This window comes from Patiria miniata, unplaced genomic scaffold (genome assembly GCF_015706575.1).
Source record: "Patiria miniata isolate m_02_andy unplaced genomic scaffold, ASM1570657v1 HiC_scaffold_9, whole genome shotgun sequence".
NCBI lineage: Eukaryota > Metazoa > Echinodermata > Asteroidea > Valvatida > Asterinidae > Patiria > Patiria miniata.
Window position 1 is genome coordinate 24836238 of NW_024037076.1, and position 16149 is coordinate 24852386.

At 39.4% G+C, this 16149-nt stretch overlaps 3 protein-coding genes and 1 long non-coding RNA gene across 4 annotated transcripts; 3 read left to right on the forward strand and 1 right to left on the reverse strand.

Annotated features, from left to right (window-relative positions):
* The first annotated feature begins 258 nt into the window (after positions 1–258).
* On the forward strand, positions 259–3705 carry LOC119720783 (ADP-ribosylation factor-like protein 3). The gene is made up of 4 exons (XM_038190623.1): positions 259–466; positions 1671–1836; positions 2464–2645; positions 3404–3705. Exons 1-4 carry the CDS (start codon positions 296–298, stop codon positions 3569–3571), a joined length of 687 nt encoding a protein of 228 aa, XP_038046551.1. The 5' UTR covers positions 259–295; the 3' UTR covers positions 3572–3705.
* Positions 3706–5418: 1713 nt separating this feature from the next.
* Positions 5419–7259, forward strand: LOC119720780. The gene is made up of 2 exons (XR_005270117.1): positions 5419–5523; positions 5660–7259. It is a non-coding gene; the product is annotated as an uncharacterized LOC119720780 (long non-coding RNA).
* A 587-nt stretch (positions 7260–7846) lies between these two features.
* Positions 7847–10313, reverse strand: LOC119720049 (HIG1 domain family member 2A-like). Its single transcript, XM_038189561.1, has 2 exons — positions 9923–10313; positions 7847–8832 (listed from the first exon to the last, which is right to left on the reverse strand). Exons 1-2 carry the CDS (start codon positions 10119–10121, stop codon positions 8654–8656), a joined length of 378 nt encoding a protein of 125 aa, XP_038045489.1. The 5' UTR covers positions 10122–10313; the 3' UTR covers positions 7847–8653.
* Positions 10302–15909, forward strand: LOC119720050 (nucleolar protein 16-like). Its single transcript, XM_038189562.1, has 5 exons — positions 10302–10396; positions 12040–12148; positions 13274–13367; positions 14132–14238; positions 15241–15909. The coding sequence occupies exons 1-5, from the start codon at positions 10314–10316 to the stop codon at positions 15397–15399; spliced, it is 552 nt and encodes a 183-aa protein (XP_038045490.1). The 5' UTR covers positions 10302–10313; the 3' UTR covers positions 15400–15909.
* The last annotated feature ends 240 nt before the right edge of the window (positions 15910–16149 follow it).

Genomic DNA, 16149 nt, shown 5'->3' on the forward strand with positions numbered 1-16149 from the left:
TTTGGTGGAACTTTGTTGGCGTCAAAGGTTAGTTCATTCTTTTCATCGTCTTCTACACTAAACATTTCAGGGTTTTCCTTGCACCCCCCCCCTCCCCATCCAAAGGCCGCCAACCACTGCACTGACAGTGACATACGTCTTCCGCGCTTTTTTTCCACTCACAAAATGTTTTGGGTCTTCAAAGCCTCCGTAGGAAAAGTGCACGGCAACAAAAAATAGTCTGGTGCATTGCAGCTGCGTCAGGCACCTGCAATCGGCCGGCTAGAGGCGCGGAACAAGGCGCAATAGAGATAACATGGCGGAGGGTGCAAATTGGATGAAGGAGTTGAGTTTGTGGAAAAAGGCTGCAGTTTTCATCGGATCTGGGGCTGTGATCGCAGGTGCGGTGTACGCTGTCCTCAGGCACAGGAAAAAGTCTGAACTGGGTGAAATCGGTGTTATGGCAATTCAGGAAGTCGCGCAAGCGGTAGGTTTCTCTTTTTCGATTTTAGGGTTTCACTTTACAGTTTACTTGCAGGGCGCCACCACCCGGCGAGATTGCCATTCACATGTAATGATTGTATTTTAATATTAAATTCAGACATGGTTGTTTATTTTATCTTGCAATATCAAGATGAATATCAAAGTTGATATGAAACTTGACGTGGATATGAAATGATAATAATTTATAAAATTTTAATGCAGGTTTTGTGAATTTTATATTTGCAGTAATTTACAATGTAGGCCTAGTTAAATTGCACTTGCACTGTGTTGCAGAATGCAGAATACCCCGACGCTCGAAAATCACCCCCGTATCGATAATACTCGATTTTTCGATATTATTTTGATACCAACATAAAACCTCAAAAGAAACTGCCTGTTCTGGACAAACTGTCATGACACTAGTGCTGAGATTTGTTTTAAACAGTTTGATCAATATGCTCCAGAGAAAGCCGTGGAAAATTGGGACTTAATAATACCATTGTTTTGCTTTTTTAATCACAGTGTCATCTTTGCAGTCTTTAACTTATACATAGGATAATTGATATATTGAATATTCTCGACAGTGGATTTCTGATACATCGATTATTGAAAATTCCGATATCGATGGTGCTAACTACACAGTCGACATGCATGGTCAAGGAACTGGCAGAGCTAGGGAAAAGTCTAAGTCCAACATAGGTCCCCCGGAGTAGCTACGCGGATACAGAGTGTGAGAGAGTCAGGGAGGGGCAAAAGAGGGCGCTACATTGTATTTTCCCTTTAAAAAAACTTCAACCCTAACCGAGCTCAACCCATCAAAGCCCAACAGCAGGTTTTGTTTACATCTGTTGGGATAGGTACAGTACCCCTAAACAGATGGCCTTTTGGGTTTGGCATACCTCCAGAAACTAAGTCTATTAAACAGTGTGTATATGATTTCCCATGTGGGTGTTGGAATTTGCCTGAATGGAAACGGTTCCTACTAAATTATTCTGGGGAGTTAGGGTTGATCAACATGGCACTGTTGACAGCCTTAACGGATGGAATGATTGTCAGAAAGATTTTTAAGTTGCTCAAGATGCAACCTGGAGACAAAGACTAAGCCAGTTTTGTAAACCCCCCAACATAAAAAAAATAACTTGTGATTAGTTTACATGTACATGTGAACAATAATTTAACAGACATTTTGGGGGTTTTTTTCTCCCCAGGATTTACCTGAGAAGCGCATTCTGGTTCTGGGTCTGGATAACTCGGGGAAGAGTAGCCTGCTACGCTGCCTGACACAGTCGGAGAACGCTGGTCCTCCAGATCCCACCGAGGGCTTCAATGTAATGTGTGTACAGACACAGGCAGTCACACTCAACATATGGGAAGGTATAATGATAATCTTCAATTTATTTAAGACGGCATTCTCATCATATTCCAGTAACGTTTTTTAAGATATGGCGGACATTTGGACACAATCTGAGGGCGCTATAAGGTTTTGGTAAATTTGGGTTCGTTCAAAAGTGTTTACGAAACACTAACCTCCTGTTGTGTCCCCCATGTCTCAAAAAGTCTAATGGAACAGTGGTTACTGCATTTTACTCATGTGTAGCAGTAGTGGTTGGTTCAAACCTCACTGTGATCATGCTGCTTGTGTTCTTGAGCAAGACAATTTACTACATTTTGCCTCCACCTGGAGCACCAATGTAGGTACCCGAGGGTGCGGAATTGCACAGATCATGAAATATTGCATAAAACTGTTCTCAAAGCCTAACCATAGGGTGGGACAGGCTGATGTCATCCGATGAAATCATCTTTTCATTTGCACACCAGTTTTCATGGGTTGCTATGTGTGTAACCATTCGGCACTCCAGACTCAAGAACCATTGAGTTTCAAGAACATAAGTCTGGGAGCTAGATAAGCCAATGTAAAACATTCCCGGATGTCTGCGGCCACGTTTTGCATAAAACTCCCCCCCCCCCCCCCCCTAACTTTAACATTATTTTCATTTGTAGTTGGTGGCCAGGAGAGCGTCCGTTCATACTGGGAGAACTTTGTCAAGGGCACAGACGTGCTGGTGTTTGTTGTGGATGCAGTTGACGAGGCGCGATTGCCAGAGGCAAAAGAGGAACTCCACAAGCTGCTAGCAGACGAAAGGCTGAAAAGCGTACCTCTGGTGCTCATTGCAAATAAACAGGTAGGAATTTTTAACGAACTCGGTAAACACAGGCAATAATATGAAGCAATCTGATTTTGTTAAAAGTGCTCTGTGTACACCCATTGTTTTAATTCATGGTTTTATTATGAGAGAAATGTATGCACAACTGAATTCCTATTTCTATGTGTCTGGTGCCTTTGTCAAATATGCAAAACCTGTATCTTCTACCAAAGTTGATTTTTCTGTACTTTCAACACAGTTTTTTCGCAGGTTCCGGGTACAAAAACCATACTTGCTCTTTCCCGGCCAATCTGAAAGTTTTACCATCAACAAATTCTTGCTTTATTAGCCTTCCTGCCTGTCAATTAAGTGGTCAGCATTAACCAATTAAATTATGACCTTTTGGTCAGGTGATCACGGTATCTTGGTCAAACTTGGTAGCGAGCACTTTGAGAAATGTACACAAACCAAAAGTGGGTGGGGCTTGTAGCCAAATCTGGAACAGTCCATTATTGACTTGGATCAGTCCATTATTGAGTTGGATCAGTCCATTTTTGACTTGGTTCAGTCCATTGTTGACTTGGATCAGTCCATTATTGACTTGGTTCAGTCCGTTATTGACTTGAAACAGTCCATTATTGACTTGGATCAGTCCATTATTGACTTGGTTCAGTCCATTATTGACTTGGAACAGTCCATTATTGACCTTGGTCCAGTCCATTATTGCATGCAAATTAACAGCAACCAGCTCTTGAAATACATACCTGACATTCCAGGAACTCAAATTCTTTCTCCAGGATCAGGCAACAGCCAAGCGAGGCGCCGATTTCATCTCGGCCCTCAGTCCGTCCGTCCCGTCTCAGGAGCGTGAGGTCCACGTGGTGGAGACGCAAACTGTACTTAACGCAGGCAGCGACAACGTGCAACAGGTCATGGATTTAATGGTGTCACTAAGTAAGAACTGATTGCAATGCTACATGCGGTTGTGTACCCCGGGCATTCAGCTTGTAAGCACACTATCTGCACTGGTAAGCAGTCACGGTAATGCAGAATATGAGGGAGTCACAAAACGATGCACCACCAAGAATTTCTCACAGATGCTACATTTTAGCTTCACACACAGTCAACATTCTGCATATAATTTTGTTGTTTATGTGAAACACCACATACTCACAAATGCATTTTGAAGCACCTTAAACAAACTGACGGTTTTCACTCACAAAAATTCCAACTTGAGAAATTCAAGGATGAGAAATTTCAGACTTTTGTCGCAAACAGCACATTTTGAATATGTGAACTTTGTACAACCATTTCAAAGAAAGAAATTGTTGAAATTGTGATTAAAGAAAGTAACACAAAAGCATTACACCTTTTTCCAGTTATCAGACAATTTGTAACAGTGCAGGATTTGTCTGATGTTAACATTTGGTGTAAACTAGAACATGTATCATGATATGGATCACAGATCCAGTACTACACAGATCCAAGTGTTTTGTAGATTATATACCTATCAGTTTTCTGAGAAATTTAGATTATTTTGTGTATATTTTGCTCTGTGCAGTTAACACATCGATTATGTATATGTTTAGTCATTAGTAAATGCATTGAATTTCTTTATAAATTTTATCAGCTTTTAAATATTTTAAGCGAGGAACCCTAACCGTCCTGATCCTTAAAAAATCCACCAGGAAATTTTAAAGATTTTGTAGGATTGAAGAACGTAGATTCCAGTGTCTTTTACTTAACATTTAGCTTAGGGAAATTTTTGTCCGGAATTTAATCCTAACTCCCTGGGTTTTTTGGCTAGAAACCCCTGCTAAATGCAGCAACATGCAACAGAATGAGGCAAGGACCGTCAGGTCACAAATCTCAAGGCCAAACTGCCTCAGAGTCTGTTGTCACCGAATGCAGCAGGATACAACTGGGGTATTGTTTAATGGGACTAGCTCTCATGGCCGTTTATGCACTGGTGTTGATGGCTCATCAGTGCAGCAAGGTCCCACAGACTTTGACATCTGATGCACTGTGTTGCTTCTTGCAGGATAAGGGTTAAAGAGGTTGTGGAATGCTCGAAGACATTTCCGTCATTTTTGGGGTATATGTAGCCTAAGGTGTGATGAAATAAAAACGACTATTGTTTCTGTCATGAAATGAGTACAAAGGGTACTTTTGAGAGCTATTTTTCAGGTCTTGTTTCGACCGAACGTGCAAGTTGTGTAAAAGTCGTCGTTGCGGGCAGCAAACAAAACACAGTAAATCGTGACGTAATAAACAGGACTCGTTTATGCTACTCTGCATCGGGAGTCCTGTTTATTACGTCACAATTTACTGTGTTTTGTTTGCTGCCCGCAACGACAACTTTTACACAAATTGCACGTTCGGGTCGAAACAGGCATGACAGGACTTGAAAAACAGCTCTCAAAAGTACCTTTTGTACTCATTTTATGACAGAAACAATAGTTGTTTTTATTTCATCACACCTTAGGCTACATATACCCGAAAAATGACGGAAATGTCTTCGAGCATTCCACACCCTCTTTAAAGAAAGAATGTGTCATTGGACTTTAAATTAATGGAATTTGGAAGGCCCAAGCCTAAAAATGGGCCAAGTTGTTGGGGTTAAAGGAAAGCATACATTGGACAGTGTGATGTATTCAAATTTTGCTCATTTATATCCACATAATTCATCTGTAAATCAGTAAATGTAACTCAAGTTTTTGTAGAACCACTTTTGGTTACACAGGGAGGTTAACCATAGCACAAGGTTTGGACCGTCATCTGATAGAGTATTTTAATCAAAAAAAGTCTCTTACCTTGTTTATGAAATTGCATTGGAAAAGAATTTATTTTATTAAGATATATTTGTTTCCCCCAATTTAGGTTCTCCAAGACCTAATAATAACAGATTCCTGTACAGGTTTTGTGTATTTTAATCAAAAAGTCTCTTACCTTGTTTATGAAATTGCATTGGAAAAGAATTTATTTTATTAAGATATATTTGTTTCCCCCAATTTAGGTTCTCCAAGACCTAATAAGAAAAGATTCCTGTACAGGTTTTGTGTAAACAATTCTTTAAAACATGACCTGGTTTATTTATGTGTAAATAGATGTTTTATGTTTTATGAAGTACTTAACTTAGTCTTTCCCTTTTTTTAAATTAAAGAGTAGCAATGCATTATGCACGCAGTTAAATTTCAATGCATTTTTTTTATCTCCCAAATCAACATACCTGTAAACACGAAAAAATATCCGAGATTCCTGTCCCTACCCAGTTTGATTTGTAGTCTTCATTCAAGGCTGTAATATTGCTCTCTATTTCCTAGGTTTGAAGCACCAGCCATGGCAATATTGAGGCAAGTCTCAAACGGTTTTCTGGTAACTTCTGCTCACATGTGTTTTTACACATGTGCATACATTCCAGCTATTGGCTCAGTGCGCCAACAAAAGAGGGCGCCCCTTTACCTAGCAATGACGTCCCATGGGGGGACATTTCGCTGGTTGACACGCACCGTTTCCTTGTGTGTGACGCATGTACACCAGGGGATTTGTACTATGTACATGCAGTGGCTGCGCTTTGTGCTTCTCGGCAAAATTGCAGTCAGGCAAGATGGCGTCGGTTGGCCACCCCCAACTGCACTTTATTTGCCGGTGAGGGGGTACTTGTGAATGGAGCAGATAGGCCAAAAATTGTTGCCCTGTATTTTGATTGCTAAAAGTTCAGAGTATTTGTTTGCTTCTGTACAAACACCTGGTATGGCTATTCCAAACAGTTAGCGCAATGTGAATGCATGGTATGTTTCAATTTGTTGGGGAAAGCTGTACCCAAATCGTAGAAATGGGAATTAAAACTATGGCAAGCCATTATGGCATACAGTCAACTTGCCTTCCCTACCCATTGCTTTCTCCGTTTTTCCTTGTAAAAGTCTTGCCCGTCCTTAACCACTATTGAATGCAACAGTTGTAGTTTTAACCAACATATCTGAAACCTGTTTAAAATAGCATTGATAAATACATAATTGTAGACAGGGTTTCGTAAGGTGTCAAATTTCAGAGCAATATAGTACTTAGTCACTTGTTTGTTTTTGTACGCCCGACTTTGTTAAAAACCCAAAGTTTGCTGAGAGTTGCATGTAGGTTGCACTTTTTCAGAACCTTTTGTTTTATTACAAGAAAATAATGAGTTCTTGTGTGAAGTTGATTAGAACATGTGCATGCTTTTGAATATTTATGGTCGGAAAAAAAAAGAACGGAGGAAAATATTTTGGCTGTCAAAGAAGGCCAAGATTGTATTGCATACTTTTATGCCCTTCAATGCACATGATTAACTTGCAGGGAAAACATATTTGTGGGACAGTTGGCATGTATCAAGTTTCTTAACTTTTTGTCTTTTACCATGTTTACTTCATGAAAAATGTGGACATTTTACCAAAACACTGAACCACCTCTATATGCATTTTGTATCAAGTTAGCCAAAGCATAGTATTATGAAATGTTTCATACATGTATTCTGATAGATTGTGTACTAAACATAATTTGCTTTAACACCTTGAGATTTTTGTGTAATTTACCAATGTGGCAGTAGGCAATGTCACCCAATTGTTCTTTTACGAATAGAGAGTAATAATAAATTGTCTCGCACTTTACGAAATACCCCAAGACTGTTTGTGAACTTGTCATATTTGTAATGGCCCCCACCAGCGTCCAGGCCCAAACGTGTCTTCAATGTGCTTGTTCACACCAGCCAAGCACGTGTTTATTGCCTTATTTAATGCTTGTTAAATTTTTGAGTTACCCTGGAAAAGCAAAACACAAGTATATGGAGTTTTGAATTCAGACTACATGTACTTCACTTCATTTATCTTTTAATACAATTTGTTATGTTCAAACAATTCAATAATTTCATGAACACAAAAATACATTTGTTACATACATGGTTATAGAAGCTTCCCCCACCCCTTCTCCCCGCCCCCCTCCCTCCCCCCTCCCCCCCCCCCCCAACCCCTCCTCTTTTCCCCAACACACACACGCACACAATGTCCACTCTGACAGGAATACAATTTATAGGGGTGTTTTGCAGCAAAGACTTCTACTTTACCTTCAAACATGTGGTAATAGAACTCTGCATCCTTGAATATTTGTATCTTAAAAATATCACGAACTGCCTTAATTGTTTTTATCCCAATGTTTGTATTTGTATTTTATCTTGGATTTGTCGGGGGTTTTCCCCTTGAATTTCTTAAAAAATCTCCTGGAAAAAGAATTCGTCCTGATTTACAACAGCATATTTTTCCCATGTGTGATTCATTAACAAAACATTACTGAATCAAAAGGTTATTTTGTTATTTACCCAAAACAATTGGATAACTTAAATAATGTCATTTGTACAATGTGGATTGTGTTATCAAAGACAAAACACCTCAAATTAAATCACTTTACAAAACTAAATAGGTTGGATGCATGACAGACAAGGTACCCCTTTTAAATCTACTCACTTAAGTTATCTACTCTCATCAAAACAACCATCTTTATCAACAATCTATATTTGTCATTATTTTCCAAATTGCACTCGGCGCACATAGGTCAGTTGTGTAAGTGAGGCCCTAAATATGTTCAGAAAGTGTGCCCACACATGTATATGGTTGCACCACAGTGGAAAATCATCACGAGCCATCCACATCACACCAGCCAAGTTTAAACCAACACATTATTTTGAAGGGCGAATGCAACAATTTTTTTTTACACCTATAAAACTAGGTGTTTGCTTTGGGCACATTAATAGGTGGTTAGCTTTTATGTCTTATTCTTGTTCACTTTCCAAAATAGCTGCTGTTGTTTTTCCCTGCAAAATTTCCAGAAAAATCTGGAAAACTTTCCAGTTTTGGTTGTGGTCACTGCATATAAATCCATATTATTGGGAGTAGTTTTGTCTAATCTGTGAAAATAGATGCATATGTAAAACACAAATGATAGCAGCTTCTCAAAGTTTCACTGGCTCCCAATCTGACTCTGAGCCATGATACGATGATAAATGCCGCTGGTCCCCACACTCATGGTTTCTTGGATTTGTCGGTCTTCTTTGTTTGTAGGAACACTCCAACCAGGACGGCTCCGATGGTGAATGCCTGGGCCGCAACTCGGGCACGCATCATCATCTGGGACCTGTGCACCTGGCCTCGTCGGAAGCTGAACAGTCCAATTGTCAGTGCACACGTTGTGGCGAATATACCTGATTGAAGAAACCACAAGAAACACTTTTAGGATGTTACATGTACAAAAGAAACATGCCATAATAAATATTTCGGAAAGATTTCCATATACGAAGTTCACTCAACACCCTGTGTACAAACCCTATGAGATTGGACTGAAAAATTCTAAGTGTTTTCTAAGAAAATGCTTGTATTTTCTCACTGCTCAAATTGACTTTGATGACATGAAATTGCTATCTGGGGGCTTGTTAGTCAATACAGAGGAAAATTAGTGAACTTCGTTTATGGAAATCTTTCCAATATTTCATCTCTACCAATATCATGTTTTGTTTATTTGTACTTTTCTGGAATTATCTTATGTGGAATTCCTAAATCAGTTACCGATTGTGTAGTGTCGTGCCTTATTCCCTGGCCCATGCCTGGCCTTGTCCCACTAACTGGGGCACTAGAACTCCTTTTTTGACATTTGGGATGTTGGTCTGTCGTACTAGCTGCTAGTTCTAGCGCCCCAGTTATTGGGACTATGACTGGCCCTACAACTTCGAAGGGAACAAATCAGTAAACTCCACTTTTACTTTTTTTCTTTTTTAGACTCTTTAAACTAGTTGGCAAATAGCAACATTACAAACCAGCAGGTATGCCATAGATAGAGGGCAGGGTTTTTATTTATGAAGACGACAAAATGCAACAAGAGAGTAAAAACTACGATCACCGCGATGCAGTGAACATGCAAACCCCCAATGATTTGCATGGCACCAACCAAACCAACCACTAAACACTTAAACAATCACATTTTCTACGGCAAGAAAGTGTTCAATATTTAAAAAAAAAAAAAAAAGTGTCATAGGATTAGGAATTATTACGGAAGTATGCAGTTTTGAGTTTATGTTCGAATTGATGAGGCCGATATTGATAAATAAATTTAAAAAACAGCCTTGACTCTAATTTGTTCAAGGTTGAAGAGGAGCCCTAAACTACACAATCGCCAAGAATAGTAAACAGTGCAAACTTACACAAAAATACCGCAATTTGGCGTACACAAAAATACCGCAAGAAATGTTATGGAACAGCGCCCTCTATAATAACTTCAATCGAATGAATGTGCATTACCGATAGGTACAAATGGATTTTCCGCAGCTTTCTTCTTGAATTTCTCCTTAAATCCAAGCGATGTTACTGGTTCCCAGTCGGCAAGATCAAGCGGCCTTTGCCCGATGTTTGAAACCGATGAAGAGCTTGGATAGCGATGGAAGTTTGGGTCCACAACTGCGTTTTCGTCTGCTTTCGTAACTTTTGTGGAGGCCGCCATCTTGAATAATTCATCTAAGTTGAGGTCAAGGGTCAAATTGTTAAGTCGGGTGGTGCCAGCCAACTTCTAGTACGAATTCGAGATGTACTTTCGACGTGCAGGTACCATACATGTCTCAAGCAACGAAAGTTGCACGTGAAATTAAATGTTCAGCGGCGCGACACGAACGGTGTCGATTAAATCATAAACAAAATGACGAAAGGAAAGAAGTATGGTTACGGAGTAAACAGGCGTCGGCTGTGGAAGAAGTCAAGAAAGATGCCCACTATCACTTGGTAATTTTTTCACGTCATTTGAACCGTAATTTTGATTATCAATATCATTGCAACATGTTGCATTGCAACATTAAAACACACACATCATTTTGAGAACGCAACAGCGCCCTCAATGTGAAAACTGTGATACACTTTTGCGATTGTAAATTTATGGGGCCATTTTTTTGTAAAATAAAAGCCAATTTTAGGTTATATGATTGAAATTAGCATAGTCATGGTGTAGTGGCTATCGTTACCGCGGAAGCTATGTTGGTAATCGTTACGGCAAAAGCTAGGTTTCAGGATCAAAACCCATGCCGCGTAACTTTCTTAGTTTAAATCATTATATTTTGGGAATAGTTTTCAGCGATCGTGTAATGTAGGGCTTGGTTCCTATAGGGAACAAAATCCACTTTAATTTAAAATTATTAGACCGACCAAACTAGTTGGCGACATTCTCAATAAACAGGTAGGCCTATGTCATTATTGTCATAGATAGAGGAAATTTGGGGGTAAAATGATGATGATAGCGCGACGACAACACGCAACCCGAAAATAAAGATGGCCAAACACTGTGCGATGTACCATGAACCATGAGCACGCACAGCGCTCTGAATCGCAAGGAAAAACCACGCAGGAAAATTGTGATTTCTACTCCAAGAAACTGTTCAAAATATCAAAACGGGTCTCATTAGAATTGAGAAAAGTCTGCTTTCGATTGTAAAGGTGATTTTTGAGCAATAAAAAAACATTTTGGACTCTAAATTGATCAAAACAAAACAGGGGCCCTACACTACATGATCGCCTAGTTTTTTGGGGGAAAATGTTGCAACCTGACGCCACTTCTATGGAGAGTCAAGAAAATGTTCTAAGTATTTCCTAACAAAATTGGAAATGTTTCTCAGTCCCAGATTCATGTCTTATCATCATTTTTGCAATGAATGACCTTCTGTGAGATGTTAAATAAAGAAAAAAGTGGCTCAGGTTGCAACATTTTTTTTTTCCGTTTTCTGAATCTGAAAGTTATAGTTGGCAAAGCATCCATCAGGAAACATCGCAACAACTTGTTTCCTTACTTTATCATGTTGTTTTTAATCAAATCATTCTTTTTATTTAAGTACATTTCATTTTCTTCTTTGTGGCTTTTGAAGATTTTTTTCAAAGGGAAATAAAGTCCTAGAACCATTTAGTTGATAATCTGGTTCCAACAGCCAAAGATCGTGATGTTGAATACTATTAGGTCCGGAACGATAACGATAGCAGTTGAAAATCACGTTACGGCTACCGTAATGATAGCCACTGCGTATAATGAGACTCGCACAACTCTTTGGATTAATTTTTGTTGAAAACTAATAGGACACCTAGCTGGACTGCATGTAACTGAGTGATATGAAAAGAGGGCAGGTTTTTTATTTTGTTTTAAATTGGGGAGGGTGGGGGTTGGAGTAAAACAGGGGCAACAAAAACACAATCATTCAGGACATTATCCCAGGCGTGTACAGTGTACACCAAAGTTGTATTAGGATCAAATTGTCTGTGTCAACAGAACATCCTGTTCAGAGTTTAAATGTTAACAGCATGGTAAATTAATAAATAAATGATTTATAAATAATGATTTTATTTTGGCTTTTCTGATTTCTTTTGCCATTGTTACCATTGACCAGTAAGCCACTGAAGGAAGCATGGGACCAGAGGAAGAGTTTGGAGAAGAATTTAGCCGACATGGGACTGTCTGCCAACCCAAACAAGACGATACCAATACCTAAAATGAAGGTGAAAAATTCACTCATCATTTTTTTTTAATTTGATGTTACATTTTTAGTGTACACTTTAGTTCTGTCCCGAATATACCATGTAGTCAAGTATTTGGAAAGAATGTTGCAACCTGACGCAATTTTTTTCCTTCATATATCATCTCAATGAAGGTCAGTCATATTCTAATATGTTGATAAGACATGAATCTAGGACTGAGAAACATTTCCAATTGTGTTAGGAAATACTTAAGACAATTTTCGTGACTCTCCATAGATTTTGTACACAACCGTTGAAGTGGCGCCTGGATACTACATTCTTTCCAAATATTCGATCATCAACCAATTATTCGAATAGCTTTTTGCCGGTTTGATTATTTGAAGAGAAAATAAATCAGGCTATACAACACGACTGTGATGTTATTTTATTGTAAAATTGCAGCACTTTATTGTCAGATGCCACTTTTTCGTTGACTGTAACTTTTTTGTCAACAGGAGTTCAATGTTCATATCCTTTTATTTAGCAGGTGAAAGCCCTTTTACAATTTTAAAATACTTATTGCAACACACCTCAGCAGCCAATATTGATCGCCGCATGCAAATTTTAACCGGCACGCTCTTTGTGCAACTTTTTACCAGGGCAGCAGGCATTTGCGGCTGGCAGTTTTGAATATCCGAGTATTCGCTCCAATGCAGATCCTTGTCATCGACTACTAAATTATTTGGAAAGCCCTAGTACTCTTGTCAATATGCAAAAGTGGTTTTGTTTGGTCTTAGAACCAAGCCATCGATTTGTTGCCAGCTTTTTAAATTTTTAAGATGTGCTTTGCCAGTTTGTACTTTTTGTAGGTGGAGTTTTAACAACGCAATTCCTTGTCATCGAATATTAAATTATTTGAAAAGCCCTAGAACTCTTGTCAACATGCAAAAGTGGTTCTGTTTGGTCTTAGAACCAAGCCATCGATTTGTTGCCAACTTTTTAAATTTTTTAGATGTGCTTTGCCAGTTTGTACTTTTTGTAGGTAGAGTTTTAAATTCTTAAAAGAACTTCAAATGTATTTTACTTCATCATTGCATCAAAAAAAGACACTTTATTGTAATCCTTGTTAATGGCTTTTCATCTATCTTCACTGTATTTTCTGCCCAGGATAAGCTCAAACCAAGGGCAGTTGACATCTCAGAGATGGACAAAACTGGCACTGTGGAATCAAGCGGGCCGTCCAAGATTTATGTCTTACATGGTTGGTACCTCACGTCAAAACATTTTCGTTTTAGTAAGCTGTTGTTGAATTGGGAAGCCCAAAGATTGGATATTTGTTGTGGTTTTTAGGGAAAATAGCCTTTTCAAAAGCCACTTTCATCTGTGACGTTTTTTGCAACTGTGAGCTTGGTGGAATCAGTGGTTACTGTTGGTTTTATGTTGTGTTGGATGTACATGTATATAAGATTCAAACTGTCGAGTGATTGAGAAGTCGCCCCTGAATTTTTTTTTTTCAAAGTGAGACAACCAAACTCCAAATTTTAACCCAACGTTCCCAAATCCTCCAAAATCCTCTTTGCAAAATGAAGGATTTTGCAGGATGGACGCTATATGGCTAAAAATGTGTGGCTGATTTTAGAGGATGCACTGTGTCAAGGTCTTGGGCCGGACCTTGTGTTGCTTATGCTCAGCCCTGCTTAAATTTAGGTCTTGATTATACCTGAAATCCTCTGCACTGCTCCAGGATGTCAATGGCTCTGCCTTAAAACATTGACAGAGATTGCTGGAGGATTTTGCAGGATTGACTCAATCCTGCAATCCGATTGAGGCAGTGGTCACTTTAAGGACCACATTCAAGAAATAACATATGATTTTGGAGGATTGAGGCTGTGTTCAATTTTTACATGGAGGCAGTTGGAGGATTTTGCAGGATTGAGTTTGCATCTTAGCCGAGATTCCTAGGGAGTTAGGCTTAAAGGCACATCTGTGACAATTGACCCTGTTACTGTTTGGCTATTCATGTAGCTCTCGAGGACATGGCCAACGTTCCCACTGGAAGGTCCATCCGCATTTCACAAGCGATGATGAGCTACTGCACACGCTTGATGGAGAAATACGGCGAAGATTATAAGGTAATGTGCTCTCAAGTACGTCAAGTATGTGCAAGTTCCCCTGCAACGGTTACAAAGAGAGGGTTGAGGGAGGCCACTGCAACGGATATTCGAACTCATTACCCTTGGCACTTGGTGCTCATGCAATGACACTCCAGGTTTGTTCACACTCCGAATAAAATTTGTCATGCGAACTGCACGTATGTGCGCATGCAGTGTGCTAGTCTTGGCCAAAGACGTTAGTGATCGATAGTGATGGTTGCATTTGTAGAGCACCGACAATTATTGTTGTAGAGTGCCCTTGGACAACTGGGTTTTTTTTACTTTCACGTACTAACGTCTTGGAAATCTTGCGGCAATTGGGGTGTGGCTGTTTTATGTAAATTAGACTGTTGGTGTTAATATGAATGTCTAGGCAGCTTCCCATTTGTTAACGATAATTGCGAGCTCGGGGGGTATCACTGCGTTGCATATCTAATTGGCGATGCTTATGCTTGATCACTACACTTCACAAGTGAATTTCCACATGTAGCACGTATGTTTACAACAGTCATGCGAAGACTGTAAACTGTCCCAAAAAAAGCTTAGCATTCAGCGAAGAACGTTCAATATTTCGCGCGCGACTGATTTTAAACCAATTCGCGATCGCTGATTGGTTGCCAAGGAAAGCCCAGGGAGAAAATAAAAGAAAAAATTAACAACTAATACAGGATTCTCAAGAGGTTAGTGGGAGCAGGCACGCTGGACGAATCATGTCATTAGATGGCACACTACTGCCAAATAAATGTGAAACAATATGCGTGATCTATTATCGATCACTAGCGTCTTGGGCTAAGACTAGCGGTGTGGGTGATGCCGTCTCCACCCTCCTCCCCCCCCCCCACACACACACATACTTTATTTTTTACATTTAACTAAAATTATGAATATGCTTCAATTTGCTCAGAAATATAACCTAATTTTTTGGGCTGTTGGGTTATTGAGAGGTGTACTTATAACTTGGTGGTTTTTTTTGGTCAACAGGCAATGGCCCGAGATCCTAAGAACTACTACCAGGACACACCCAAACAGATCCGCAAGAAGATCAACTTATTCAAGAGCATACCGGAGCAGTACAACCCATACATCAAAGGCAAGAAGACCGGTGAAGGCAGCACAAATGAATGCATGGATACCAGGTGATTCATAGCATAATCTCGGCTTTCCTAAGTGTCATGTTTTTATTTTTGTTTGAAAGGTGCCCCATAGCAGTTCAGGGGTGGGCATTCGAAATGTACATGGACTGAAATTTGTCGACTTCTCAAGGCCTTGTATTTCATAAAACAAGACCTCAAAATTGTAGATGGTGAACTTGGTGTATGTTTGTTTGCAATACTGCCATCAGTAATTTGCGTACTTCCTTCTGCATTTCTGAATTAGGATTCTACCTTTACCCATTTTTAAAAGGAATTTTCATGTTTTTTTTTAGGTACATATGTACATGTATAATAAGGGAATAAATGTGTGTTCGGAAGGTATTATAACACTCTGTTTAAGACCGGTTGGAGTCTGGATGGGGAAGGAATGGCTCATTAGGGTTCAAGTATTGAGATAAGTGATTTTATTTAATTCTGCAAGGGTAATTGTCATCCATCCAGACTCCAACCGGTCTTAAACAGAGTGTTTAATACCGACCGAACACATATTATTCCCATTCATAAATACCTTTTCGGTCAAAAAAAAATAAATTTCCGTCAAAAAATTGAAACAAGTCAAAAACTAGATATTGCTAACCATTTTGTTCAACAATTTTACTTCATGTTGTATCTGAGTATATGGAATGTCCCTCTACAATTCCTTACCTTATAAGGACATTGGCGTGCGCGTCATGCGTACAGCGCGATGTGGCGCAAAACGCAGCTGGGCAGGGGTGTAGTGGGAATTTCGGAATTT

Excerpts from the sequence above, each read along its gene's own strand:
- LOC119720050 (XM_038189562.1), top strand. The coding sequence starts at position 10,314 with ATGACGAAAGGAAAGAAGTATGGTTACGGAGTAAACAGGCGTCGGCTG. Across the intron at positions 12,149-13,273 it reads TACCAATACCTAAAATGAAG|GATAAGCTCAAACCAAGGGC; the intron begins GTGAAAAATTCA and ends TTTTCTGCCCAG. Across the intron at positions 14,239-15,240 it reads AATACGGCGAAGATTATAAG|GCAATGGCCCGAGATCCTAA; the intron begins GTAATGTGCTCT and ends TTTGGTCAACAG.
- LOC119720783 (XM_038190623.1), top strand. The coding sequence starts at position 296 with ATGGCGGAGGGTGCAAATTGGATGAAGGAGTTGAGTTTGTGGAAAAAG. Across the intron at positions 467-1,670 it reads TTCAGGAAGTCGCGCAAGCG|GATTTACCTGAGAAGCGCAT; the intron begins GTAGGTTTCTCT and ends TTTTCTCCCCAG. Across the intron at positions 1,837-2,463 it reads CACACTCAACATATGGGAAG|TTGGTGGCCAGGAGAGCGTC; the intron begins GTATAATGATAA and ends TTTCATTTGTAG.
- LOC119720049 (XM_038189561.1), bottom strand. The coding sequence starts at position 10,121 with ATGGCGGCCTCCACAAAAGTTACGAAAGCAGACGAAAACGCAGTTGTG. Across the intron at positions 8,833-9,922 it reads AAATCCATTTGTACCTATCG|GTATATTCGCCACAACGTGT; the intron begins GTAATGCACATT and ends TTCTTCAATCAG.